The following is a 26,636-nucleotide window of genomic DNA, read 5'->3' as shown; positions in this document are numbered from 1 at the left end:
CCTCCCCCAGCTCCGGCGCCGCCAGCGCCGCCAAGCTCAATGGTCAAACCTGGGACTGGGTAGCATCAACCGTCACCAAGCGTGACGAGAAGAGGTCCCGAAGCCTAGGATTGATATCCTCCGATGCGGGAGATGTGATCCTTCCAGGTGCGATTTCTCGGCCTGATCCTCCTACTGGATTTACTGTGATGTTCTTATCTTTCCTTCACCGAGGCCTTTCGCTCCCCACTCATGGATTCCTCCTCCATCTCTTGCGGACGTACGAAATCCAATTATGGCAACTTACCCCCAACTCAATCCTCCATGTTGCTGTGTTCATCACCCTTTGCGAGGCGTTTCTGTGTATTGAACCTCATTTCGGGCTGTGGAAGAAGATCTTCCATGTGAAGAGATACAGCAGTAGTAATGGGTACTTTGTTACCGGAGGAGTAGGTTTTGTTGCTCGCTCAGAGGTCAATTACTTTAATTTCCAAATGAGAGAGTCCGTGCAAGGATGGAGGCTGAAGTGGTTTTATGTCAAGGACTCCTCGTCACCCGAGTGTCGGCTCCCTTGCTATGCCGATGTTTCTGAAGCCAAGCCCAAGAACTCTTGGAAGAATATTCTCTCAGCCGACGAAAGGGCTTCAGCCGAAGAATTATTTGCCAAATTCCTTCGAATCAAAGAGGCCGACGGCCAAACTATGATTGGTACAGAGGTGGCAGCAGTATTCCTGAAGCGCCGAGTCCAGCCAGTCATGGCCAGAGTTCACCCGATGTGGTTGTACTCTGGTCCAAAGGATGAAACCAGAATTAATGCTGCCGATTTATCAGAAAAGGAGTTGCTTGATGAAGTCCGTCGCCTTACTTCCTTTAACCAGGAAGATTCGATTCCGCTGATCTCTTCTTATGCTCCCCTTGACGCTGATCACCCACCATTAGGGGTATTTTTGTTTCTTCACATCTCTACTACACCTTTTTTCTTAGCCGACATAATTACCTTTGTTCTTACTTGTCATTTTTATTCGCCAGATCCCCATGGCTTCTGAAAATACACGTGATTCACCGGATGATACTTCTGAGGGGAGAGGCTCCTCAATCCCCGTAGATTTTCACACCACCGAGCAAACAGGTCTAGAGGATGAATATAATGGTCCGATGGATCTCGAAGTTGCCCACACTGACCTTCCCTCCTCAGCCGATAACACTTGTGTCGCAAATGGATCAGTGCGTAATGACGACACTGATCGTGATACTTTTATTGATGCAACTGCGGAAGGGGCCAGAGCTTCACCTGCGAAGAGATCAATCGGCGGCTTTGCCGATGAAGATGATCTCTTTGACATGTAAGTAGTTCCTTTCCAAAAGTTATACTTTGCCTTTTTAGTTTTCATACCCCTTTTATAATCATAGTCGACCATTCACCTTGGCAGCGACGAGGGCTTTATCGAGCCTCCGCCTAAAAAAGCCAAATCTGATGCTGCCTCGCCGGTCGTGGTGGCTTCCGAAGCTTCGGCTCCTAAGGCTGCCCCCATGGCCCAAGCATCGACTGCTTCTTCCCTTTCCAAAGGAAAGGATATTTCTCCAAGCACGCCGCTGCGACTCCTTTTTCTGTAAGTCCTCTTCTGATTGCAATACAGATTTCTTGGAGCGTGCCTTGTTTAATTGTTTTTCTTTCTCTCTTAAGGACCTGCGAGGCGTTATTTCTTCTCTGGAAGCTTTCGCCTCCCGATTCACTTCTCTAGAAGCTGACAAGGCTCGGCTACAAGAGGAAGTCGAATCCTCTTCCTCAAAATTGGATGGCGCAGTCAAGATAGCTGCTGCGGCTCGCCAAGAGATCGATTCTCTGAAGGAGGAACTAGCCAGGCTGAAAGAGAAGCTAAAGGAGGAAGAAGCATCCAGGCTGGCGGCTGAAGCTCGGGCAGCCGAAAAGGATGAAGTCCTTCGACAGTCTTCTTTGGCTTTGCTTGGTAATTTCTGACATACTTCCGTCGAATGACGTACTTATGGATTCGAACTTTTTGTCAATGACTGAATTTTTCCCTCCTTTCTACTGCAGAGGCAGCAAACATCCCTGTCGATGCCCTGGAAAGAGTTCCAAATAACTCCCCAGCGGATGCTGTATCAACGATTCTTGCTTCTCACCAGCTTACACAAGAGCTTCTTGTGAAGGGGAAGGGTGCCTTGGCGCGGATGCACTCGATGATCTTCCCCAAGATCAAGCAAGAGAAGACCCTGGGACAGCTGATCGATACCTTCGCGGTTGACACCAAGGAGGTTATCGAGGTATTCAAGCGTACATCGCGCACTTTTGGTGATGTCCTTGCCTTCCAGCTTATGATGGGTTACGGCTTTAAGGGTGACATCGAGGAAATGACTAAGGGGCTTCCGAAAGAGCGAGACGGGCAGCTTGTTGATTTGAGCACCTTTAAGGCGTCTGCTCTTACTTGTGCCCGTCAGCTCCTTGAACTAGTTTCATCAAGGAAGTCGTCGGCTGGACCCAGTTTATCGACCCAGACCCAACTCCCTTGATTCTTGTAACAAACTTGTGCCTTGAGCTGATGCGAAACATTGTTCTGCCGCAAAACTTATGCTTGTAATAAACTCCATGCTAGCAGTGTTGTTGTCACACTTTTGTTATGATATCACTTTCTTGCACTTCTCCCGATGGGAGTTATTTTGGATGTTCGGCTGTACCATATCCATCATCCCTTTATAACGGTATCTTCTGCAGGTCTTCCCAGTGCCCTCGTTTGTTGATGACTCGTCGGGTGCCCTTCCTGAAAGTGATCGGGTCCAGCGTATGAAGGACCGGGTCACGCAGATGGAAAAGGACTTACGCAGCACTTATGCCTTAGCTGCCATTGTCAATAAAAAGAGCGAGATTGCAGCCGACGTGGAGCGGTACATTCTTAGCGAGCTGCATAAGGCTACCGAAAGTTTAAACTGTAAGTTTCCTGATCCCTTTGCCTGTTTGCTAGCAACTTCTTGTCTGAGTCTTTACTGATTGTTTTGCCAGTCATAGCTCTGAACCATGCGGAAGAGAACAAGCGGATACACGAGCGAGTGCATGCTTTGACTCAGCTTTCCTCATCCGAAGAGATTTTCTGGCGGGAACACTCGAAGGCCTCAGCTATCGTCAAATTTCAGGATCGAGTGCAACAGGTCCACCAGTTCTTCGACAAGTGCTACAAAGCTATGAGGGTAGTTTGGAAGACGATGTTTCCTTTGAATGCAGTTCCCCCCTACTCTTTTGACTTTGATGTCCGAGTTTGGAAATGCCAAGAAGGTTCGGGAGCTAGTAAGAGCTCAAGTTTTTGCAGGGGCCAAGTGTACGCTTGCCCTTGTGCTTGCTCATTATCCTTCAGCTTGCTTGTTATCTATCGCCAACGCAACCGGTGATTTTGAAGAGTTGTACCCGAAGGTTTTAGCACCCGCCCATATAATTGTCGACAGACTTGAGGAGGAGTCAAAGGTACCTGAGGAAAGGGAAACTCCACAAGGGTGATGTGAAGGTGTAAAGTTACTTTTGTAAATTGTATTGGCTAGTCCATCCGAGTGTTAGGATTGTTGAGCCGAAACTTTTTTTTATCTGGTTAATACATGAATATGTACTTTTACCATGCCGTTGGCAAATATTCAAAGGAGCAAAGCTTAATTGCCCGTTGGGTGTATGTGTATTAGTTGGTCAGCAAATCATTATGAGTGATCAGCTCGTGTTGTAGGTTTTTCTAAACCTGTTGTATGCGCAACTTTGCTTTCAACCGATTGTAAATTTCGACAGTCATTCCCAAATATTTCAGGTGTAATGATTCTGCCGATGAGCCCGTTGCTCTCTGATATTTCCATAAGTGAAATATCGAGCGTGGGTTGTGTATAAGTTTTCCAAACTCTTGCTTTGTAAGCAACTCGTAGAGGCATCTGAAGCAGAGGGAAGGATTAATGTCCTCATTCTTCTTTGCAGTCCTCGTAGAGGCTTTTGCCCTGGGTGCTATCTTCTGCCGCGCGTTACGTTATGCCGTTACTTGGCAGCGGCACGGTCATAGATGCTTTAGATTACTGCAATACTTTAACAAGAATCGAAACTTAAGTGCTTATTGATAGGGTAAATACGAAACTAGAGGGCGAAAACAAGAGGCCCTGTGTAAAGTAAAGGGAAAAAAATTAAAAACTAAGGGAGTGTTTTATCAAGGAAGGGGTTCTTCTCTTCTTCAGAAGCATCTTCCGATTTCTTCGTCATGCTGGTGGTTGCTGCAGCGCTATTGATTTCGCCAGGTGCCTGGGCAGCGATTGTTAGCATCTTGCCGCCCCCTACATCTTCTGCTTTGGCCACTGCCGAGACTTTTTCCGCCGATGCTTTTGCTGCTGGGGCTTCAGGAGTTGGCTTCTTCTTGGTTTCCCTGTCGAGTTTTTCCTCCTTGATTTCTTGTATCGTCAATCTGGGGGAGGGGTCGACAGTCTCTCGCCGTGGCCCAAACTTTGCAGCAATCCTTTGAAAGTCACGATCACAATTGTCCGAACGCGAGAAGCTTCCGTAGACTGTGATGTTTGTCCCGTTGTTCCCTGGCATCTTCAGCTTGAGGTATGCATAGTGCGGTACAGCCATGAACTTGGCATAAGCTGGTCTCCCGAGTATGGCGTGATACTGTGATTCCCAGTTCATGACTTCAAACTCGATCTTCTCCTTCCTGAAGTTCTCGGGTTTGCCGAAGACGACGTCAAGTATGCTTTGCCAAGAGAGTGCGCTGGTGAAGTAGGGAGTATCCCATGGAAGCGGGTGTCTGAGTCTTCCAACATTCTCATGGTGATCCCCATACTTTGAATTGTGTCAAGGAATATCAAGTTGAGTCCACTTCCTCCATCCATAAAGACTTTGCTCATCTTGAACCCTCCTATCTGTGCTTCGACCACTAGGGCGGCGTGCCCTGGTTTTGGTATAGTCATCGGATGGTCCATTCGACTAAACGTGATTTCCTGAGACGACCACTCGACATATTCGGGAATGTTCGCCATAACACTTTCTGCCAGGTTGATTTCTCGGGTAAGCTTCTTCATCTCTCTCCTTGAAACACCTATCCTATGGATCATACTCATTTGCCCACGTGGTGTGGGAAACGCCTCGTTGGGTTGATGAGGTTGAGCTTGCTGGACTTGATGTTGTGACGGGGGTGGCGGTGGTGGTGGTGGTAGCTGTTGCTGGCCTGCCTGCTGGATGAGTTTATGCATATCGAGGAACTGCCGGCAGTCCCTGAGCAGGTGGCTAGACTTTACTTTACCATCCTTGGAATCGGTATATGAATGCAGGTAGCAAGGGGCGTTGATCTGTTCAGCGTAAGGCAATTCGGGAGTTCTCTGTTGTCGTGGTTTATAGTTGCCACGGTTCCCAGAGTTGTTCCGATTACCATCCTGTCGATCGTCTCGCCTGTCGTCGTACCGATCATCCTGCCGATCAGAGTAACCTGCGGCCACCAAGTTATTGTCATCGTAACTGCGGTTCTTCCTTCTCTTGTTCCGATCCCTTCAACCACCCGAATCATGCTTCGGCTGGTCATCTTCTTCGTCGTCACTGCGTTGTCGTGGCTTTCGGACGTTGTCTTCGCCATCGGCCCAGCTATTGGCGATTTCCATTAGCTTAGTTATGGTTTTCGGCTTCTTGCGCCCAAGTTCTTCTATATAGCTTTCACGTCGGATGCCATCACTAAAAGCATCGATTGCTCTGTCGACAGATACGTCTTCCGCAACATTCAGGAGTTTGGTGAACCTCCCGATATATGCGTGCATCGACTCCTTCTGCTTTTGCTGACAGTGCCGTAACTCCTCAATCCCGACGGGCCTTTTGTAGGTTGCTTGAAAGTTAGCGACGAAGGCTTCTACTAGGTCGTCCCATGACTTGATGGAACCCTTTGGCAGTCCTCTGAGCCAGGCTCGTGCTGAGTCCTTTAGGTAAAGCTGCAGACATTGCATTGCTGCTATCTGATTCCCTTTTTGCAAATCGTCACGAGATAGTCCTCTATCCAGGATCTTGGCTCCTGCTGCCCATCATATTTGGCGGCGTCGGTAGGTGTGGGTTTGAATTTCTTGGGTGGCATCACCTCCCAAATTTTGTAACTCAAACAATCGGCTCCTCTAAGCTTGTCGTCGTTCTCCTGGGTCTCATCCGAAGAGTCACTGTCAAATTCTTCCCTGGTGGCACGTCGCCGCCTCGCCTTGTCAATCCTGCTCTGTGTAATTTCATCCCGAGCATCTCTCGCGCGATGTTTCGAACCGCTGGCCTGCAGGGTCTTTTCTTTTGGTGGAACTAGATTATGCCCCAATATCGCAAGACTTTCCAAAGCGCCACGGTGGGCCTGAGCCATGGATCCTTCGGGACGCTGGTTAATGAGATATGCTGCAAGATTGGCTGTTGCTCCCGCGACGGTTTTTGGCCGTGGCATGCCCGCGGTGTCCGTGGTCATAAAAGACTTGGTCAGGTTTGATGTTATCTCCCTTGCGTCATCTTCCGAAAGCCTGGACAGCCTCGATCGATGTTTGCCTCCTCCGTGGGTACTTCGAGAGGCACTCCCCTGCGAGCCCCTTCGTCGCTCGCTGGACCGGTCTGCTGCAGATAGGCGTCTCTCGAGGGTGGCTTGCTCCTTAGACAGGCGCTCCCGATTTTTCTCCAATATGGAGCGGTAAGCATTGAGTGTGCCAACCGTGGTTCCCGCCGAAAGCGGTGTGTTGTTGAGTACGGCTGCCTTGGCCGCTGCCCACTCCTCTTCTGTAATGGTGTGGTCGCTATTGTCATTGCTGGCGCTATTCTCAAAACTAGCCCGCCTGCTAGAGCGGGGGGTGCGATCTCCGTCTCCCCTATTAGCGACGTAAACTTGGAGGGGCGCCACTCTTCGGGTGTCTCCTCGGGCGATGCTGCCGATGTTGTCCTCTCCCGATGAATAGTAGGCGTTGCAGATGAATGGCGTGTCGCTTGACCCTAGTCCATGCCTGGTGTCGCAGTTCATGCAGTAGTACGAGGTCGGCTCCGAGGGCACGGGGTCATCAGATCCGACCGACATGGAAGATGCCGAACGAGGAGTCGATGGCGCAGACGGACTCGACGGGCTTGTCAGGCCAGCCGAAAGGTCGGGTGTCGACGATGCGCTTGGACTCGTCGATCTGGAGATAGGAGATTCCAGCAACCGAAGAATTCCTTCTGAATTGACGTTGTAGTGGACGCTCCCGAAAGCCATCTCCATGTTGCCTTGTAGGCCAGAGAAGGTCGAGCGAGATGATTCGCTGTGCGGGGTGAATTCATAGGAGCCAAAACGGATCGGGCTTCCCAGATGAGGCGATGATGGTGCTGATGAAGCTGCTGATGACATGACGGGTTCAGCCGATGTCCGATCTTGTGCCGACAGGGTTCCCACAGACGGCGCCAATTGTCGAGGGTACTCCTCGCCAATGCCCTCCGATAGGGGCTTAGGGTTGATGGAATCCTGTAGGCTGACACGAGACATCGGTTCACAGACAAGCGGGGAGAGCGATTTACCCAGGTTCGGTGCCCTCGATGAGGTAAAACCCTTACGTCCTGCCTGTCTATTCTTTGATTATGAAGACAATGGGTTACAATGGGGTGCCGAATAGTTCGGCTGAGATCTAGTCGAGATTGCTATTGCTAGGGTTACCTAGCTCTAAGCTTTTTCTGGCTAAGATTGCTAAGATTGATTGTGTCCCTCGGCAGCCCCTCTCCTAGCCTTTATATAGGAGGCCAGGTCTCAAGAGGTCTAACCGAATACGATTAGATTTACAGTAGTTCAGATCCAATCTTTCCTTGTTTGTTCAATTCCTTGTCTTGCCCGTCAAGGAATCTTCTGGTACGCCGACCTAGCGGCCCATCACGCCTTCAGGTATCTTCATGGGCCTCCAATTAGTCAATACCAGATAGGGCAACGCTGGTTACTCGAAGGGTAATGCCCACGTCAGTCTCCGTTCCTCTTGTGTCTGGCGAAATCGTGGTGGCGCGGCGAGGCGAACGGTGAAGGAAAGGGGGCCAGAGAGGGAGGGATGCAGCGAGGCGGCGCGTGTCCGTGGCGAGCGCGTCGGCCGACAAGCATGGCATGGCCATGCCGCTCTTGTCGCACGTGGGCGTCGCGGGCGCGTTCTGGCCAGGGCGTTGTGGTCCACCTCTCGACGAACGGCGATCACCGGCGTGCTCAGGGGACCAAGGGGAGCAAGAATGGCAAGGTGGTCGAGGCCACGGTGGAGAGAAGAGAGGGGAGGGAGATGCTCATGGCCATGGCCGGCATGGTGATGGCCTTGGCATTCATGGCCCTCCTCTAGGCTTGCTGTTGAGTGTGCTAGAGGTAGAAGAGATCAGGGGACAGGGTGGAGTAGGTTGGGGCAGTAGGGTTAGGCCAAAACTATTTGCACTAGTGTTTTGGATTTGTTCCATATTTGCAAATTGCAAATTTATCCAATTTTTGATTGAATTCAGAAGGTGGCAAGTTTTGAATTGTGTGTGTTTGGTTGAGTTATAAAAGACTAGAGATGATGAGAGGTGGTGGTGGAATTGTTAAATTCAAAGAATTGCAAAATTTGATAAGTGGGAGATTGTTCCACTTAATAAAAAGTGTCAACTTTGGATGAGCATAGCATTTGATCTACAAAGAATTTGGCATGGTGATCTTTACAAAAAGTGTTCACCTTGATGTTGTCTTGGACGAGGTGCAAAGAGTTAGCAAGGTTTAGTTTGAAAATTTTGAATTGCAGGGGCTCAAAGTAGTGATCAGACTATAATTGGCAGATTTGACCATTATCATATGTGAGCCAAATTTGAATTTGAAATCCATTTGATTTGTGTTTCTTTGATTCCAAAAGTTGTAATAAGTGTTTAGTAACATTGTTCAACTAATGGTGAAGACCAAATTGGTCTAGGGTCAAAATTTATAAAAATGGCATAAGCCATATGTGAGGGTTTTAGGGTTTTTCCTTTTATTTGATTTCTTTCTCTTTTTGATTTATTTGGTTGATGATCTTCTCATGATCACATTAGGGTTTTAGAGTATAGCACATACACATAATAACAATCATCATGGCATATCAATCAAATGCACAAGTCCTATGCAGGGCACTATATGCAATTTAAAAAGTTTTTGTTGGTTTGAAATTTTGCTCTCTGGAATTCTTCTAACTTTCTTTTTATTGAAAATTGGGATGTTACACTCAGTAAGTTCTCACGGGACACCTGGCATGTTAGACGGTTTCCATGCAAAGACATCTCGATTCTCACGGAGGAACTTGATGAGTGCGCTTTCCTATTGGGCGGACAGGCCCGTCCCAATGGTAACCTGCCTACTCGAGTCGTTCTCTACAAGATCTACTTGGCGAGTGCCGGTTGTAGAATTGAAGGTTGCTGTGGGCGAGTCGAGCTCGGTCGGCTTCTCGAGGATGGCGGGGTCGTTGCGGTCGACTGGGTACTTGGCGAGCTCGGCGGTGTTGTCATGTTCCTCGGCGATGACAGCGTCGGCGAGCTTAGCACCGTTGTCCTCGCATTCCACGGCCATCTCTGGGTTGCCGTGGACGGTGATAATGCCACAAGGCCCGGGCATCTTCATCATGTTGTAGGCGTAATGAGGCGTAGCCATGAATCTGGCAAACGCTTGGCGACCGAGGACGCAGTGGTACGGGCTGCGCAAGTTGACCGCCTCGAATGTTATCCGCTCGGTGCGGTAGTTCACGGGCGTGCCGAAGGTTACCGGCAACGTGACCTTGCCGATCGGGAAGGCCTTCCGCCCCGGGTTGATGTCGTGGAATGTGACTTTGGTGTTCTCGAGACGCGAGTCAGGCAGGCTGAGCCTCCAGAAGGTCTCGTAGTATAGGATGTTGATGGAGCTGCCTCCATCCATCAGAGTCTTCGGAAGCCAGTAATCGGCGACCTTGGGCCTGATGACTAGCGCCACTCGGCCCGGGTATTCGATGCGTGGGGCGTGATCTTCACGGCTCCATGTGATGCTCTGCTCGGACCAGTTGAGCCAACGGGGGACGTCGATGATGACTGCGTTTACGGCCGCCACCCTTGCAAGGACTTTCGTGTCGCGCCGGTCGCCGACTCTGGTGAAAGTATGGAGCGAGCCGGCGCTGCGGCCGAAACCGTCTTCCTTGTGTTGATCTTGGTCTTTGGTGCGGTCCTTGTACTGATTGCCGCCGTTGCTCTCCTTGGCACGGCGGGCCTTCTCTATCTGCTTCAGGGAGAAGCAGTTTCCAGTCGTGTGGGTGGAGGGCTTGCCCTCCCTACTGTGGTAGATGCACGGGGCGTCCAGCAGGCTACGCGCGTCGAACCGTTTGGGCTGGGGCCGGTCTTATCTTGGGGCGCGGTTGTCTCGGCGAAACGACTTTGGGTCGCGCTGCTCGTAATCAGCGTTGGCGACGAGTTCTGTGTGGCCTCCGTCTGCGCGGCGCTTGCCGTTGCCTGACCGGCCGCCAAACCGGTAGTCGCCACAGCGAGTGTCGGAGTGAGTGGGGCGGCGATTGCGCCGCTGCCCGTACTCATCGTCCGAGTCGACCGTTGGGTCTTCGTCAGCGTAGCGCTGGGCGATGTCAAAGAGCTCGGCGATTGAGATGTTGTCCCTGCTGATGCGGCAGAGCTTGGCGCTGAGTGGCTCGTATCGGCAACACCGCCCGAAGCAGTAGATCGTCGTGTCGGTGATGATGCCTCTGGAGGTCGTCCACATGTCCTGCCAACGTTGTACCCACCGGCGAGTCGATTCGCGCGGGCTTTGAACGCAGCGGTCTAGGTCCTCTATGGTGGTGGCGCGGGTATATGCGCTGGCGAAGTGTTGGATGAAGGCAGCGCGAGCCTCCTCCCACGAGTCGATGTTGTTTGGGGTGAGGGTGTTGAACCAGTGATGGTTTACCCCATCCATCATGAGGGGCAGATAGCGGGCGGCGAGCAGCTCGGAGTAGCCCAGGATACCCATCGCCATGGTGTACGAATCAATCCAGACCGTGGGGTCGATGTGTGTGTCGTACTTTTCGATGTCGCGGGGGCCCTTGAACCCGACGGGGTAGGGCTCGCCTCTTATCATGGGGCCGAAGCATGCTGGGACGACTCGGTTGAACGCGCTTTGGCGCGGGGCCTCGTCGATGAGGCGGTCGTTCGCGCGATTGCGCGCTCGCCATTCTTGGTCGTTGACGATGTGTGTGCGCGCGACGATCGGTTGTCCGTTAGCGGCGACCATCGCCCGCGGAGGGCGTGGCTCGACTCGGTTATTGGTCGAGTGGGCAGCCCGTGGCACTGGAGGCGGGCATTTATTGCCGTTGGCGAATGCACGATTCGCCGTGGCTGATGACGCGGCTCGACTCGCGGACGAACGCGAGTAGAGTCATCCTTGGGAGTCGGCGGCGGCGTGCTGCTGCTCTAGGGCCTTGGCGACTAGGGCCTTGGCGTGCTGGACGAAGATTGCACCGTCTCCCGTTTCGGGGAGGTTGGCGAGGGCGGCCTGAGCTGCCGCCACGTTGTCGGCTGGCGACGAGTGGAGAGGCAGGCATTGGCATCGACCTCTGCTCGAGGATCCGGCTGTCCTCCAGGTGGAGGAGGGGGGTGGTGGTGCTCCGTGTGCCACCCTGCCGGCGGCGACCCGACTTGATTCGGGGACTTCGTGGTTCTGGACTCGGGCGACCCGGACTTCTCCGTACAGATCATCGAAGTTGAGGCGGGCGCTGGGGAAGCCCTGCGCTTGGATGCGCTCCATGCGCAGGCGATTGCGTTTGTTGCGGAAGTGGGACACGCCTCTCGCTGAGTCCTGTTCGAGGCGGAATTTCTGCCGCTCGACGAGCTCCTTTTTCCTTTGCTCCTCCAGGGCTGCCCGATGTGCTTCGATCTCGGCTGCGGTCGCAGTCGCAGGGAGTGGGGTGGAGAAGGGATCCGGCGGAGGTGGAGCATCGTCGCCAGTTGCCATGAAGACGGCGGTGGGGTGCTGGTACTGCGTGGCGTCGACAGAATCCGACTCGGAGCCGCTGCCGAAGAGGGGGAGGACAGAATCGTCCTCAAAGTCGCTTGGGTTGGAGACCGGGGTGATGGAGTCCCCGAACGACGCCGCGGTGATGGATCTAGCGGCTGACGTCGTGGCGGTGGATCCGACGAATGACGTCGTTGCCGCCGAATCGACGTCGTCCTCCAGGGCCGACTCGCCCTCGACATGTATTTCACCGGTTAGGGGGAGAGTGGCAGTGAGGAGTTGTCCTGGCGCAAAGGGGTCGGGCAGCTGGCCAGGGCGAGGCTTAGTGGGGTCGCTGACGCCAGCGAGCCCAACGAAGAGGTTGACCGTGCCGACTGGCACCATCCTAGCGTGCGCGAGGGGCGATGAGGCCGACTGGTAGGAGCTCGGCTGGATGTGGAAGAAGTTGCCTGTGGCGATCATCCTACCGGAGGCGACCGACCGGCGTATCGGCGAGTAGGGCGTCGCCGCAGCTCGGAGGCTTGATGTCCCATGCCCCACGGTGGGCGCCACTATCGTGGATATGACCACGACAGGTGCTACAGGGAGCAGCACTTCGTTGATACGGGGGCAAGGGAACATTGCCATCTGCGGATCGAGGTGCACGGGACGCAAGGTTTTACCCAGGTTCAACGGAGAGTAAAAGGCCTACGTCCTGCTAGATCTTATTGCTCAGTGGAGAATTACAATGGGGGGGCTCAGTCGGCGGCTACGCCAAGAGCTTACAAGGGGGAGATTGGATCTCAGTTGATCTGTCTTCTAGGGTCTAGCTCGGGGGTTTATATAGGCACCCCCGACCTAGGGTTACATGAGGATAACTCCGAATCATATCAGTTGCTACTAATCCGGGATTCGCCACCCCTCTTACAAGTAATCCCCTTCTCCAGTCGCGCAGATCTTCATCCAGGGATTGTGGCCCAGTCGCTACAGGGTCCAACCACCCGGTCGCCGCATGGCCCAGTCACCCAGTCGCTTGGGCGACTGGCAGCCTTCTTGGGCCTTCGTCTCCATGGCGAGTGAGACTGACGACACACCCCCTTGGAGCATATCCCCATCACTTCACCCAAAACACTTGGGATAAAACACTCTAATCCAGTCCTGCCGAACAAGCCCTTAAGCAGACCGCTTAATCACGCTTATATCGCCGCTTAGGCCTAATCCTATACGGTAGACCTCCGCTGCGCTTCGCTTTCCGCCTAAGCGTACGCTCAGCAGCGCTTTTTTGAACCAGGCCAGAAAGGGAATATAAAGACAAAATCTATAGCAGGATAAATCTTCATTGCTGAAACTAAACAGATATGGCAAACGGTAATGAAAAATTGGAAGCGACATGGCCTTCAAACATGCTTTCTGCTAGCCTTGATTACTACCATCCACAGATTTTCAATGATTCCTGAAACCTTGTTGGGAAAAAATCAGGAACACTGGATAACCAGGAGAAGTACTCACGCCCAATCTCCGTGCTCGTTACAAAAATCACATCATAAGAATAGGAAAATCACATTAATTCCCTGCAAGGAATCAAAGAAAACCCTCAAGTTACTACATCTGGGTATGATTGAGGAGCCAAATAATTGAAAGAAAAATAGCCAAATCTCATGGATTATTAGGGGCGCTAAGGCCATGTACAGCGGGCGGCGCTTAGTTAGGCGCCAGGATTAATACCCTGGTTGATAGTTACGAGCGATTCCAGTCCGATACTAAAGTTTGAGTCGACGCTCCACCACAATTTTACCGCAACGGCCCGATTTTATTGCTCTGCTCGCGCGTTAGCGTTGGAACCTTCTGACTCAGTGACTCCTCCATGGACGCTAGCGATTTTGCTAGTTTTTCATCCCTCAAGCGTCCAGGCAAGCGCCTTGCGTTGAAGATGCCCTAAGAAAGAAAATAAAGGGGATCACTCTAGACGGAAAGACTTTGTATCTCACCGTGATTGTGTTCCAGAAACCAGACTCCTGGTAGGGGTTGAGACGGAGGCGAGACCCCTTGCTGCAGAAAGATGGCGCATGGACGGTCGGGGCGGCCTCCTCGCCGACTTCGGGCTTCCTCCACGCGGAGAGGTGCCGCCAAGCTCGACGATGATTCCGTCGCCTGCGGATCTGGCGCTATCCAGATGAATAAAAAGGACGCGAAAAAAAAAGATTTGACAGAAACGTACGAGGGCAGGAAACTAACTTCCCATCGGTAAAATGAGCGCTTATCATTTTTCGCGTTGGGGAGATGGGCGCTTAGTTTATTTCCTAGCGTGTATGTAGCACCTGTTATTAGCGTCCAGCATTGTAGAGTGAGCGCTTTGATGATTTTTTAATTTTAAGATAATTAACTTTTTCTCTGCAAGCGCCTACCTAAGCGTTGAGCATTGTACATGCCCTAAGTAGTAGAGATAGAGAAATAGGAGAAAAGAAGGAAAATATAAGTGGCGGCGGATGGGAGTTCGCTGACAGTGAGCCACTCCCGCGTCGGTGACCGAGTCTCCTTTCTTCCCAAATCTCCGACGCCAATAGACAGCCATAGTCCTGTGTTACCTGCTGCTTGTTGAACGCTTTTCTCATCTGTAACCACTCCTCCTACTATTCAGGTGTTGATCGGATCGTGCGTGGGGAGCCGTTAGGCTCTCTCTCATATATTGTACTCTGTGCGTGAGCCACTGCATGGTATACAACGATTGTCTTCTCTTCTGTCTCTGAATTCGAAATCACAGGATAGCTCTCATCTTCTCCATCCGCCCGTGCGCGTCTCCTTCTCTCCTCCCACCCCGCACGGGCTTCGGCGAATCTGCTTCCCCGCACCTCGGCGGCGGCGGAAATGGCGAACCCGCTCGCCAGGCTGCAGGTCCACCTCAAGCTCGCGCGGGACTACGCGCTCGACGGTCTCTACGACACCTCCATCATCATCTTCGACGGCGTCCTCGCGCAGATCAACAAGTGAGCGCCCCAGCCCCCTAACACGCCCCACCTCCATCATAGACTATTTGGGGTTGAGAAAATCATCGTCTATTTTCACCGTTCTGCCGTCATATATGGCTCTAGTTAGGTCAAATCCCGCTTCGGTGTAAGTTCAGGGAACTTTTGAGTTTTGACTCGATAGCTTGGGCTTTTTTTTTTAGACTTATTAGAGTTGTTGGAAGCGCCACAGTAGCTGATGTTTATGATTTGGGTGCTTCAGAATATCAAGCGATGCATGTAAAGCCTGTCTGGAAGTCAGAAAAAGCACCTTGTTTATTGTGAAGTGGCGATGGGTTTTACCATGGTTGCATAACAGACAGCTCTATTTCAACTTGAAACTTCCAAAACAATAGTGGCGCGTTTTCACTAAAACAGTGCAATAGACAATCCTTTTGCGGATCAACTTTCAGTTCCATTATGCAACTGTTCCAAAGAAAAATAGGCTCCTGTTCTTGTTCATTTGATTATTAGTTATGTCAAGGTAAAATGATGGATGCGTGAATATTTGTTATATTAAATACTTAGATAATGCAATTTACCTATCTTGCTTCTTGCACTTTACTTGTTCTCCTTCCTGTTCTGATAGATAAGACTTGATCATGCAGGCATCTGACTAATTTGGACGATGGTTTCACTCGCACAAAATGGATGAAATGTAAGCAAGCTATCAGTGAAGAGGTGGAGATTGTGAGGCAGCTTGATGCCCTAATGAAGTCCTTTAAAGAAGCTCCTGGGAGTGGGACAATGCGGTCCTCATCGCCTCCTATTCGCTCTAATAAATCATTTCTGTTCCAACCGTTGGATGAGTATCCAACATCATTGCCACAAACCTTTGATGACCCTGATGTGTGGGCGCCTCCAAAAGATAGACCAACCCGAAGGTTAACAAGAGGCCAATCTAGTGCCAAAAAATCCTCCCAAGATGGAGCTTGGTCACGGGGTCCATCGAAGACTGGAACACCTAGCCGTCGTGCAAAGCCCAACGGGAGTAAATCAAGCTCTGTGGTGAGATCATCTACTGCTTCTAGCGCTGGTGGGAGGAAAGGAAAATCAAGTTCAAGCAAGGGTGATTCAGCGGTAATTTCTGTCAAGAAAATATTTTCTGTTCACTATAAACTCTTTATTTGATTTTTTTTTTGCTGCGGTTTGTTTTCTCTGTCTGCATCCGTGAATGAGAAAATACACATGTTCTGCGTATGTTTAAGAAATTAGACTTGTAGTGCTTCCTTTTCTTTTGGCACTGTTTACCTACCTATCTGCGTAGTGCAAAAAGGATGGAAATTTCACGATATAATCTAAGGTACATACTCCCTCTGTTCCGTAATTCTTTGCCGTGATTGTATTCAAATTTGAACTAAAACCACGACAAGAATTATGGAAGGACGGCGTACTTCTTTTATAGTAGTGCTTTTATGTGTATGGCTTCAAAATGTTTGTAGATCCGTTATTTCTAGCATACCTTCTTGGTGTATTCAAAGTATGGTTAACAATTTTCTGCAAGGTACTGCTGAAGTCAATCACATGATGCCACTCAGTCCAACTTAGCACTTCTTTTGTATAAAAGCTAACTTGGGTTTCTCCATTTGTTCCTAAAACTATTTAAGTTTGTCTTAGTGAGAAAACATGCCTCTTTAGGGCCTGTTTGATTCACAGGATTTACAAAACACAGGAATAGGAAAAAAGTAGAAATAGAATGCCATGGCTTGTTCAATCCTTCAGGAATTGAAATCACAGGAATTTGTGTATTGCATGTTGTTTGGTTGCACCATGGAAAAAACACTTCCTTTGTACCTGCCGAAGATGCAAGTAGCCCAACGACAGGCTTGTGTGGAGTTGAATAGAGGTCTTTTGGCGAAACTGGGGGAGGAATTGCTGTGAAGGATTATGTGTTTGCCATAGTTGTCATAGAAACAAGGGAAACTTTCTATGAGGTTGGACCTAAGGGAAAAATTCCTATGGGATTGCATGCAAAGTAGACCATAGGAAAAATTCCTATGGGTTCAAATCCTACGAACCAAACAAGCGCTATAGGAAAATTCCTAATGAATTGAACCCTACAGGAGGAATACCATCATCATCTATTTGTAGTTCCTTGCTGTTCATATTTCATAGAGACAAAATATGATGGTGCGCACAACAAGAATGATGTTGAAGTCACCAAGCATCTCAAAAGCAATCATCGACTGAAACAAGAGAGCATATGTTGTTATTTTTTAAGTTAAGGAACTGGAATCTTCATGTATACATTGTGTAAAATAATTTTCCTCTCTTGTTGAGTACCTTTATATGACATTCAGAATTTCTTGAAATTTCTATTTTTTCTGATCTTTTTGTTTCAGAGTAGCGATGCCGAAGAAGGCAAGTCCAAGAAGTCACGATATGATGGGCCAGATGGGGACTTAGTTGCCATGCTTGAAAGAGATGTTCTAGATTCGACCCCAGGAGTGAGATGGGATGATGTTGCAGGACTTAGTGAGGCCAAAAGACTCCTTGACGAGGCCGTTGTGCTTCCTCTCTTGATGCCTAAATATTTTCAGGTATTGATTTATAATTTGGACTATGCTATTGTATGGACCTCCTCATACTTTCCACAATAAAGCGTCTGTTATTTTATTCACCCATTCTTTCTGCTATTTAACATCACGGCCAAGGATAATGTTGCTGTCTTTATTTGACAGCATGTGTGAGTAATCTGTACATCACACATGGCAGTTGTTCTTAAATACGACCGGTTTTAGGAAAACTTCATTCAGAATTATGTTCCAATCACCCTAACCACAATTTGAGTTTGTAACATTAGTAAATTATGATATTCCATGTAGTATATTATCTTCTCTCTTGTAACCTTTTCCATCCAGTCTAAGTTACATCTAGCCTCATCATGTCCCTTTGGGTTTTATTTCTGATCAGGGTATTCGTCGACCTTGGAAAGGTGTTCTTATGTTTGGCCCACCAGGTACTGGAAAGACCCTTTTGGCAAAGGCAGTAGCTACAGAATGTCGCACAACATTCTTTAATGTTTCTTCTGCAACATTGGCTTCTAAATGGCGGGGGGAGGGTGTGCGCATGGTCCGTTGTTTATTTGAACTTGCAAGGGCCCACGCTCCAAGTACTATCTTCATTGATGAAATTGACTCCTTATGTACATCTCGTGGGTATGTGCACATACATTTTTCCGTTTGCCATGCAAGTTCAATTTCTATTGATTACTGCCAAGATAATGACAACTCCCTGAAAAGCTTGTATCATAAATGAAGACACTCTTAATTTCTTTGTTTGGTAAACAAGTTACGTTTTGTAGAAGAGAATATTTCATGCTTTTACATCTTTCTTTTTAATAAAGCTCAACAAGCAAATGACAGAAAAATCTGAAATTGGTAGTTCTTTTATTTTATTTATAATCATTAGAAATACTATGTCCAGCTTTATCAGCTTATGTATTTATTCAGAGCTTCTGGTGAGCATGAATCATCGAGGAGGGTAAAGTCTGAACTTCTAGTGCAAATGGATGGTGTTAACAATAGCTCTACCAATGAAGATGGTCAGCCAAAAAATGTTATGGTTCTGGCAGCCACCAACTTTCCATGGGATATTGATGAAGCACTCAGGTTGGCAAACTATTTTCCGTGATATTTGCATATATTAATTTCTTAGAGTTGCTTCTGTTAGTATCAGAACTTCAGGAATAATATCCTGTTTTATACAAGATCATTGATTCCTTGAGTTGTACTGCTGTTGGAGTCCTTCAAAATGCAAAGAATCCTTTTGTTCAGTTCATGCTTCATTTCTCATTTACCGCTTATGGCTTAAAATCAGAGCCTTGCGCATTTGTAACTTTTGTCACTGGTTAGTTTCATAAGGCCATAAGCCTTGTATAGATGTAATTTCCTGGAAGAAATAGGTTTATATCTTGTCTAAATTTAAAGTCAGTTCAGCATGTAAGTAGAAACACTTTGGATGAAGGACTAGAGCAGTATATATGATTGAATTAGTTGCTCCATGCAGACATTATACTTAACATTTACATCATTCACTAACATTTAAATCAGTGTGACCTTCTTGGCTAGAGTCATATCTGGTTGTTTTGACTTTTGACTGCTCTTACGCCTCCACCGTGATTAATGGCCGTTTTACCTAGCTGAAACGTCTATTGTAAAAACATTTTTTTTCTGCAGTGGGGACAACAATCTACAGCTTCTGTTATTTAATTCTACTTGGCTATTTCTTTGACAGTCAACGTGCTAGCTACATGCAATTATTGCAACTATATTTCTTTTACTACACTTTTGGTACATGTGTCTTTTTAACTCGGTGTATCTTGATTGGCTCAGGCGGAGGCTGGAAAAGCGTATTTACATTCCACTTCCAAGTTCTGAAAGCAGAAAGTCACTCATCAACATTAATCTTAGAACGGTTGAGGTATGGTGTAACTACAGTACTAATGCATTTCTTGCTCATATTTTCTTCTGTTGTTATATGTTCGATGTGATGTCTTTCGTTGTTTCATCCATTGGTACCGCGATGTGATGTCTTTCGTTATTTCATCCATTGATGCCGTTCATTTATCAGTACCGCGGTGTCTTATTTGACGATAAATTACCGTTTCGTATCTCCGGTTGCTTACTGCTTTTATACCAACAGGTATCTTCTGATGTTAACATCGATGAAGTTGCAAAGAGGACTGAAGGCTACAGTGGCGATGACCTTACAAATGTTTGCCGTGATGCTGCGATGAATGGCATGAGGCGAAAGATTGCAGGCAAGACCCGTGACGAGATCAAGAACATGTCGAAGGACTATATCTCGAAGGACCCAGTGGCCATGTGCGACTTCGAAGAGGCTTTGGCCAAGGTCCAGAAGAGTGTTTCGACCTCTGATATCGAGCAGCACGAGAACTGGAACGGGAAGTTTGCAATTTAATTATGTTGTGTTGTCGCTACTACCACTTTTCTTGTTGTCTGGATAAGTTGCAATGTTCGTTTAATAATATGTCTCGTACAACTTATTTTCGAACCAAATGACCAAGTTATGTCTCGTAAAACTTGATTTTTGACAAACTCTCACTGTTCCTGTCTGGTTTCTCGGTGAATGGTGATATGTCGACCTGTGCATTGCTTCTAGGGTTTCTACCCTTTTATATCTGTTGTGCTTCTCCTTTTGCTGTGACACACAAGTCTGGCTTGGCTTGGTGACTAATAGTTGTGCCTTGTTGTGCTGTTGATTGCACAGCAGCTCTATGAGCTGCGTGGTCACTTTGGTGAAACTTGAGCCCTGTGTGTGGCTCAGGTTTGGTCTGCCTATGGTTATCTTGGTTCTGTCCAGGTTTTGGACATGCACAAGTGTCCTTGACACTTGGTTTTAACCCCCTGTATAGTTCTTTCCTTCTCTTTTGCAGGTTTCCAAAGATGAAGATGATCCAAGACAACTTCTTCCAAGACATGTAGTTTAGGATTTAGCCTAGGATTCAATTTCATGTAATCTTCTTTTTATTTTGCATTTTATTTGTCCAATTCTTGTATAATGGATAATGTAAAGACATTGTATGTGTGTGTGTATATCAATAAAGCTCAAATTTTCCTTATGAGCCCCATTGTATTTGTATCATCTATTTATGAATTATTTGTATATTCATATTGCAATTTGAAATTCAAAGTGATTTGAATTATGATGTGTATTAGAATTATGAATTCATATTTTATATTTTATATTGTTTATCTTTTACTCATTTAGTTTTAAATTCAATATGACTTGTCAATTCAAAATCAACTCCCAAATACACAAGTTACAAAAGAGATCATGTCGAAATTCTTAACTCACATTGCCTAACCCTAATTGCAATTGAGAGAGAACCTCGATCCCTCTTAGGTTTAGTTGCAATAAGGCGCGAAAATTTCCCTCGTTTTGCGATGAAATGCATATCCCAATTCTAAATCTACCATTCGATGATCATATGTTCTGGGTTATTACACATAGCGGCCTCAACGGCTGCGTCCGCGATCGCGACCCGTAGAACCGGCCATGAATCGGGTGGGGGGGCCGAGAAGTGGACGGTGGCGCTAGGGTTTGTGTGAGGAGGAGCCGATGCCCGAGCACACCCCGTTGCTTACCTGGAGGCAGACGTGGGTGGTGATGCGCATTTATTGCTTGGCCGAAGGTAGGAGAAGGTAGCTAGGTGGGTGGTGGCGCCATTAATCTTCGGCACACATGGCTAGGTCATTACGCTGACCGCTCATTCAACGGCTGCCAATCGGGCCCGAGGGCTTCCATCCGATGTGGCGCGCACGTTCGGCACCCCGCACGAATGGCCGACACGGGGTTTTCGGCCCATCTATTGAGCTCAAAAACTAGCCGGATACTTTTGGGACACGCCTGTGTGGCCTAAAAACTGCGCCGAACTCCCAAGTCACTATTGGGGGGTCGCTATAGGACGCGTCGGTGGAGATGCTGTAAGAGTCAGTCACTAACCCTTGAAGTAAACAAAATCCCGGTAAACAAAATCCTTTTTGGTGTTGATCCAACTTTTTTAACAAACTATTGTTTATTGTTTTTTTGGCTAACTTTCTTGGGAGTGGTGTTTTGGAACATGGGAGCATATGCTCCCTATATTTTTAAATGCATCTTACACATATTTTAAATTTTAAAAAATTGAAACAAAAAATTCGCATGTACATCTTCACGTGCTACGCGCTCACAAAGTCGTTTCATAAAAAATAAACTTATCATGTGACGTGTGTAAAAAAGACAAAATTCAGTGCTGAAACAATGCTTTTCACAGGATAATTTTTCTCTTTTTTACATAGGCCACACAAAATATTATTTTTTCGTGAAACTTGACGCACATACATATATTATGAAGATGTACATGCAGAATTTTTTATAAATTTTTTTCACATTTCGAAATATGTTTTGTTGGTAGAGGGAGCATACGCACTCAGGAGCCGAATTGAATTTCTAAACTTTTTTCTTAATTTTTGGTAAGTTCTAAGTAGATCATAAAATAATTTCAGTGCGCACAGTTCAACAACCACTCTCCCCCTATCCCTGCACACACAGATAAAAGATCCATTAAATTAAAAACAAAAATAAGAGATAAAATTAAGTTTGCTTCAAGCAAAATGGAATTGCCAAAGCAAAGGTTATAGAGTGTCCGCAAGAAATTGTACAAAAACAAGCTACAAAGTGGCATTCAGTTGATGTCGGCTGCTACTCCTCTTCCACTACAGTATTTTTGTTCATGGCCTTAGCCAACTTCAATGTAATGAATTCCTGGCCTTAGTCGACATGTTAGAAAAAATTGTATTGTGGACCCACTATTCACAAAGTTAACATCAAGTAGAGCTGAATTCCACTTCATCCATAGTAAGATGTAAGACGTTGTAAATTGAGACTTTGACAAACAATCACTCCCAACAAATTTGGGTTCAGGTCATGCAATGTCACAATCATAAGTAAATACTTTGATTATTGTCTAGTGGCACTAGTTTTATGCCACATAAACACATACTATTAGCAAAGCCATTGTTGGTCAATTAATTTAGGCAAAAAATACGCCTTAAAATTTAATAATTCTTTTTTTTTAAACGAGGCAAAAGCTTTGCCTTTCATTGATATAGGAGAAAAGAGTTGGCCTGTTTATGAGGAAAACTGGCCGAAAACCGTTACATCACGACACCACACGCCAGCCCCGAGGCTGCGCTCCACACGGGTCGACGACCAACCAGGTCGACACCACACCTCAACGCAACAGGCGGAGGTGAAAAGACCGGAGCCACCGCTCCAACTACCACACCAACCCCGAGGCCGCGACCCACCTGGCCGAAGACGAACCCGCCTCCACCGAAACCGCCAAAACACTCCACAAACCCCTCTGACCAGCGGACTTCCAAAGCGAGGCCCCAAGAGGCAAAGCGACACAAGAGCGCCGCCCACGCCCGATCCCGTGAGGGATCTAGGGTTTCCCCCGGAGAGCCCGGGCGGAGATCAAGAGATACCCGCTTCGACGACGCCTTCAAGAAGGAAGCGGCGCCCACGGGTGTCACCGTCGTCGGTCCTGGCCGGCCGCCAAGACAAAGCTTTCGCCTAGCGAAGAGTCCCAAGAAAACTCGCGCCCGCCCAAAAGAGGACCGGCACAGACCACCACCTGCAAACCGCCGGATCTCTAACCCCGGAGCAACGCGCCTGTAGCCAACGAAGCATCGCCGAAGAACACCGTGGACGCCGCCGGAACGCCACATAGAGGGGACGCCGACCAACACCAACACGGGGCCCGAAGATGAACACCGAAGACCGTAGATGAGAACTCCCAGATCCGACCGCCACGCCGCCCACGTGGCCACCACAGCCGCCACACCGCCGAGGAAACCGAGGCCGCCGTCCCGTCGCGCCCCTCACCGAGCTCCTCCTCCCAGGGACATGCCGCGCCCGCCCTGGCCTTCACACGCCGACGACGGCACACCAACCTCGTGGCCAACACCGAAGCCGCCGCCGCGCAGCCCTCCCGGCCCAGGGCCCTCACCGTGGCCGCCGTTGCTGCAGCAATCCGCAGCACCTCCACGACCAGGGGGGGCCTGCGCCGGCCATCCGCGCGCCGCCATGGCCGCCCGGCCGTAGGCCCGGCCGCCCACGACCGCCGGAGCTCCACGCGCCGCCGGCGGCAAGAAAGAGCCACCGCGCCCGCCTAGCAGCCACGCCCGCGACACCGGCGAGCTCCACCGCCCGCCGCCGCGCCCGCCGCCCTGAGCTGCGCCCGAGCGAGCTCCTTCTCGCCAGGGACGCGGGAGGGGAAGAAATCGCCCCGCCGCCACCATCCTCGGGGAGCGCGCGGCTTTGCCGGCCCCCCTCCGGCGGCGGTGAGGCAGGGAAGGGAGGAGGTGGGGGGGGGTGAGTGGCGGCGGCTAGGGTTTGCCCCTCGGCCGCCAGAGGAGGGCGACGCGAGGGGAGATAGATTAAGTCAACTGTGTTTCGATTAGCCGTTAAATCTAAAGGTATAAACGATGCCCCCCATAGGGGGTCTCACAGCGATCCTCGATTCTGAGCCATTGGATCTTGCCAGCAGCTCTAAGACAGGGGATCTTGGCCATCAATTCTGGACAGCAGCACTCCCTTGATCAAGCCATGCAACGGCCATGGTCTACCCGTATGCAGCTGCGCTCGGGACCCATGTTTGTCCGGGTCCACTCGTCATTCACATGGGGGTAAGTGTTGGTTGGGTCAAGCGCGACTAGAGGGTGTGAGACAACCAGCAGGCAAAGCCTCCCTTTTCACCGTGCGTGGTGCACCCGCCCAACCACTGATTTGTGGGCCTTCTTTACGTGGGCCCCGAACGTCAGCGACCGAGTGTACGTGAGTTTCTGTGGGAGTACAGCCAAACAGTAACGCGCGGTGGCTGAGTTTGTGGTTTTGCTTGTCCTCCAGGGGCATTTTTGCCATATCGCATCCCCATTTCGTCCTTCTCCTCCACCGCCGTACGCGCGTGGCGGCTGGGAGGCGACGCCGTACGTGCTCGCTACAGCACAGTGTCGGCGAGGCCCCTTGGCCGCCTGCTCCTGCCCTTGTACATGGGGATTGGGGAGAGAGAACGAGAGCTCACACCCGAAACCATATCTTTTCTTTTCCCCCTTCTTCTTCCCTCGTCTGTCCTGTGGTATGGCGGCGCGCAGAGGAAAGGAGCAAGAAGCAGGAGGAAGGAGAGGAGCAAGCGGTGGTGGCGCGAATGGATCTGGCGGAACGCGGCGGGGGGTGACCAGGCGCGACGAAGGCGGAGGCCTCCCTGTCCACCCGGTGCCCGACCTAGAGTTCGGTGGCGGCGACAAGATCCCGAGCGCGGTGGCGGCGTTGATCCCGCCGCCTCGTGCCTCGCATAAGGAGGCAGCGCGCACGCGGGCGCCGCCGCTGTTAGAGCGCCACGGTCGCCGCCGGTCGCGGGCGTCGCCATGCCAAGAGCAGGAGAGCCCACGTCGTCGAGCGGCGGCGTAGAGAGTGGTGGCCGCGCGCCGCCTTGAGAAGTTCGTCCACAGCCGGCGGGGCTCGAGATCTTCGTCGAGGGCGCTTCCCCCGCCTCGTTCCCCAGGACGACCAACGAATAAGCAGCGGGGTGCGGCGCCGGCAAGAAACAGCGGGGCAGCACTCCTCCGCCTCCTCGAGCCCCGCGCCTCCACCCGCCCCGCAGCGCCCCCTTCTCGTCCCCTTCGTTTCTCCTCCTTTCAAGATCGTCCATCGGCGGCGGGGCCTTCACGTTGGAATTGGGGAGCAGGAGAGGCTGGCTGGAGGGGAAGGAGTGGAGATGCCGGAGATGCGGAGAGGCAAGCCGCGCGAAGAAGCAGCGAGGAGGAGGGAGCCGGAGCTGCGCCCGTCGTCATCCATTGGGAAGCAGTGCAGGATGGGAAGCAACTGGAGCAGAGAAGCGCGGTTGTCCTCCTCATCTCTTCTGATTGGCTTCCCCAAGACGTTATTCAGGCTCGTGGTTGGGCTTGGTGGCCAAGCAAGGTGTGCAATCAACACCTCCACTTCTCCTCTCTATTTCTTGATTTTTAGGATGCATCTCGATTTGAGATGGTCAAGATGTGATCCCTTCTTGCTATGATCAGGTGGCGTCACTTCCTGTAGGTCTCCAGTAGGGCATATGATGTGGAGGACAGTGGGCAAATATTCAGAGGCTTGACGAGGCAATAACAGGACTCTAAACTTGCCGCATCATGAGCTTACTGCTTGAGCACAACCATGGCTTGGTCCTTCCTCTTTGGCTCTGCGTTTGTGGCATGGCTCAACGTTCACTCCCCCCCTAAAGCAGCAGGTAAGCAATGGTTATCTGTTATTTTTTGCAGCTTTCTTTTTAGCTTTCATTATCTTTTATTGAACAGTTACGTGTATCAAGATAGCCTCTAATTTCATAGCAAGACATGTCAGCCTTTGGAGTTGACTAAGGATGTCACACCTAAGCATCTTTTTCCTGTACCTGTCCTTTTCATTCATTCACATGTTATAACATCTCACTCGATGCAGTTTTGATATGTGTTACTATTTTTTCTGCTAATTCTTTTATGTAAACTCACTGGTTCACTCAGGTGTTATGGCTAAATATACTTGTTGTATGTTGTATTGAATCTGATAAAACTCTATATATATCATGTAAGATTATTGAATACTAATCTTATAAAACAAGGTTATTTTGAGAGATTCTGCTATTTAATGCAAACAACAAAGCTAACAAGGTGGTAACCCATAAATTATGTGCTTAGAACAAGATAAACGTAGCCTAGAGCGTGGAGGGCTTTATGCATTGTGTAGGAACTATAAAGGGAAGTGAGCAGTTTGTATTTCAGTTTTTTACACTGAATAGTGATTGGTACCCTAGGTTAAGTTTATGGGGGCTGGAGTTGAATGTATGGATAAGAGGTACTGCTTATTAAAATTTAGAAGGATCTGAGCTTGGGAAAATTGTGCTGATTATTAGGCAGGCATGTGAATTTCTTGAACTTGACTTCAGTCCTACTGGCCAGCCATATATGACTGTTTGGTTTGTATTTTTTTCACCATTTCTATGACATACATATGCTACTTCTTTCCTCTAAAAACAGTTGCTTCTTTAACTCTTTGGTGTTCTTTAGTTAACTGATATTCTCCCTCAAAAAATAGTTATATTGATGTTCTGTCCATGTTGGTTTATCTACACCTCTACGCCATTCTTATATATATATATTATTCATAAAATGGACAATGGGAAAGCCTAGAATTGAAGGATTCCTCT

The 26,636-nt window shown here is 49.2% G+C and overlaps 2 protein-coding genes across 2 annotated transcripts; one reads left to right on the top strand and one right to left on the bottom strand.

The window, feature by feature from the left end:
- Positions 1-9,171: 9,171 nt before the first annotated feature.
- On the bottom strand, positions 9,172-11,186 carry LOC139832500 (uncharacterized). The gene is made up of 3 exons (XM_071822275.1): positions 10,342-11,186; positions 9,427-10,239; positions 9,172-9,193 (listed from the first exon to the last, which is right to left on the bottom strand). Exons 1-3 carry the CDS (start codon positions 11,184-11,186, stop codon positions 9,172-9,174), a joined length of 1,680 nt encoding a protein of 559 aa, XP_071678376.1.
- Positions 11,187-14,585: 3,399 nt separating this feature from the next.
- LOC127334496 (katanin p60 ATPase-containing subunit A1-like) lies at positions 14,586-19,947 on the top strand. Its single transcript, XM_051360959.2, has 7 exons — positions 14,586-14,869; positions 15,496-15,967; positions 17,230-17,427; positions 17,801-18,045; positions 18,340-18,498; positions 19,222-19,309; positions 19,532-19,947. The coding sequence occupies exons 1-7, from the start codon at positions 14,751-14,753 to the stop codon at positions 19,808-19,810; spliced, it is 1,560 nt and encodes a 519-aa protein (XP_051216919.1). The 5' UTR covers positions 14,586-14,750; the 3' UTR covers positions 19,811-19,947.
- Positions 19,948-26,636: the final 6,689 nt, after the last annotated feature.

Source organism: Lolium perenne, chromosome 6, assembly GCF_019359855.2.
Source record: "Lolium perenne isolate Kyuss_39 chromosome 6, Kyuss_2.0, whole genome shotgun sequence".
NCBI lineage: Eukaryota > Viridiplantae > Streptophyta > Magnoliopsida > Poales > Poaceae > Lolium > Lolium perenne.
The sequence above is the reverse complement of the archived record's forward strand: the minus strand, read 5'-3'. Positions and strand labels throughout refer to the sequence as shown.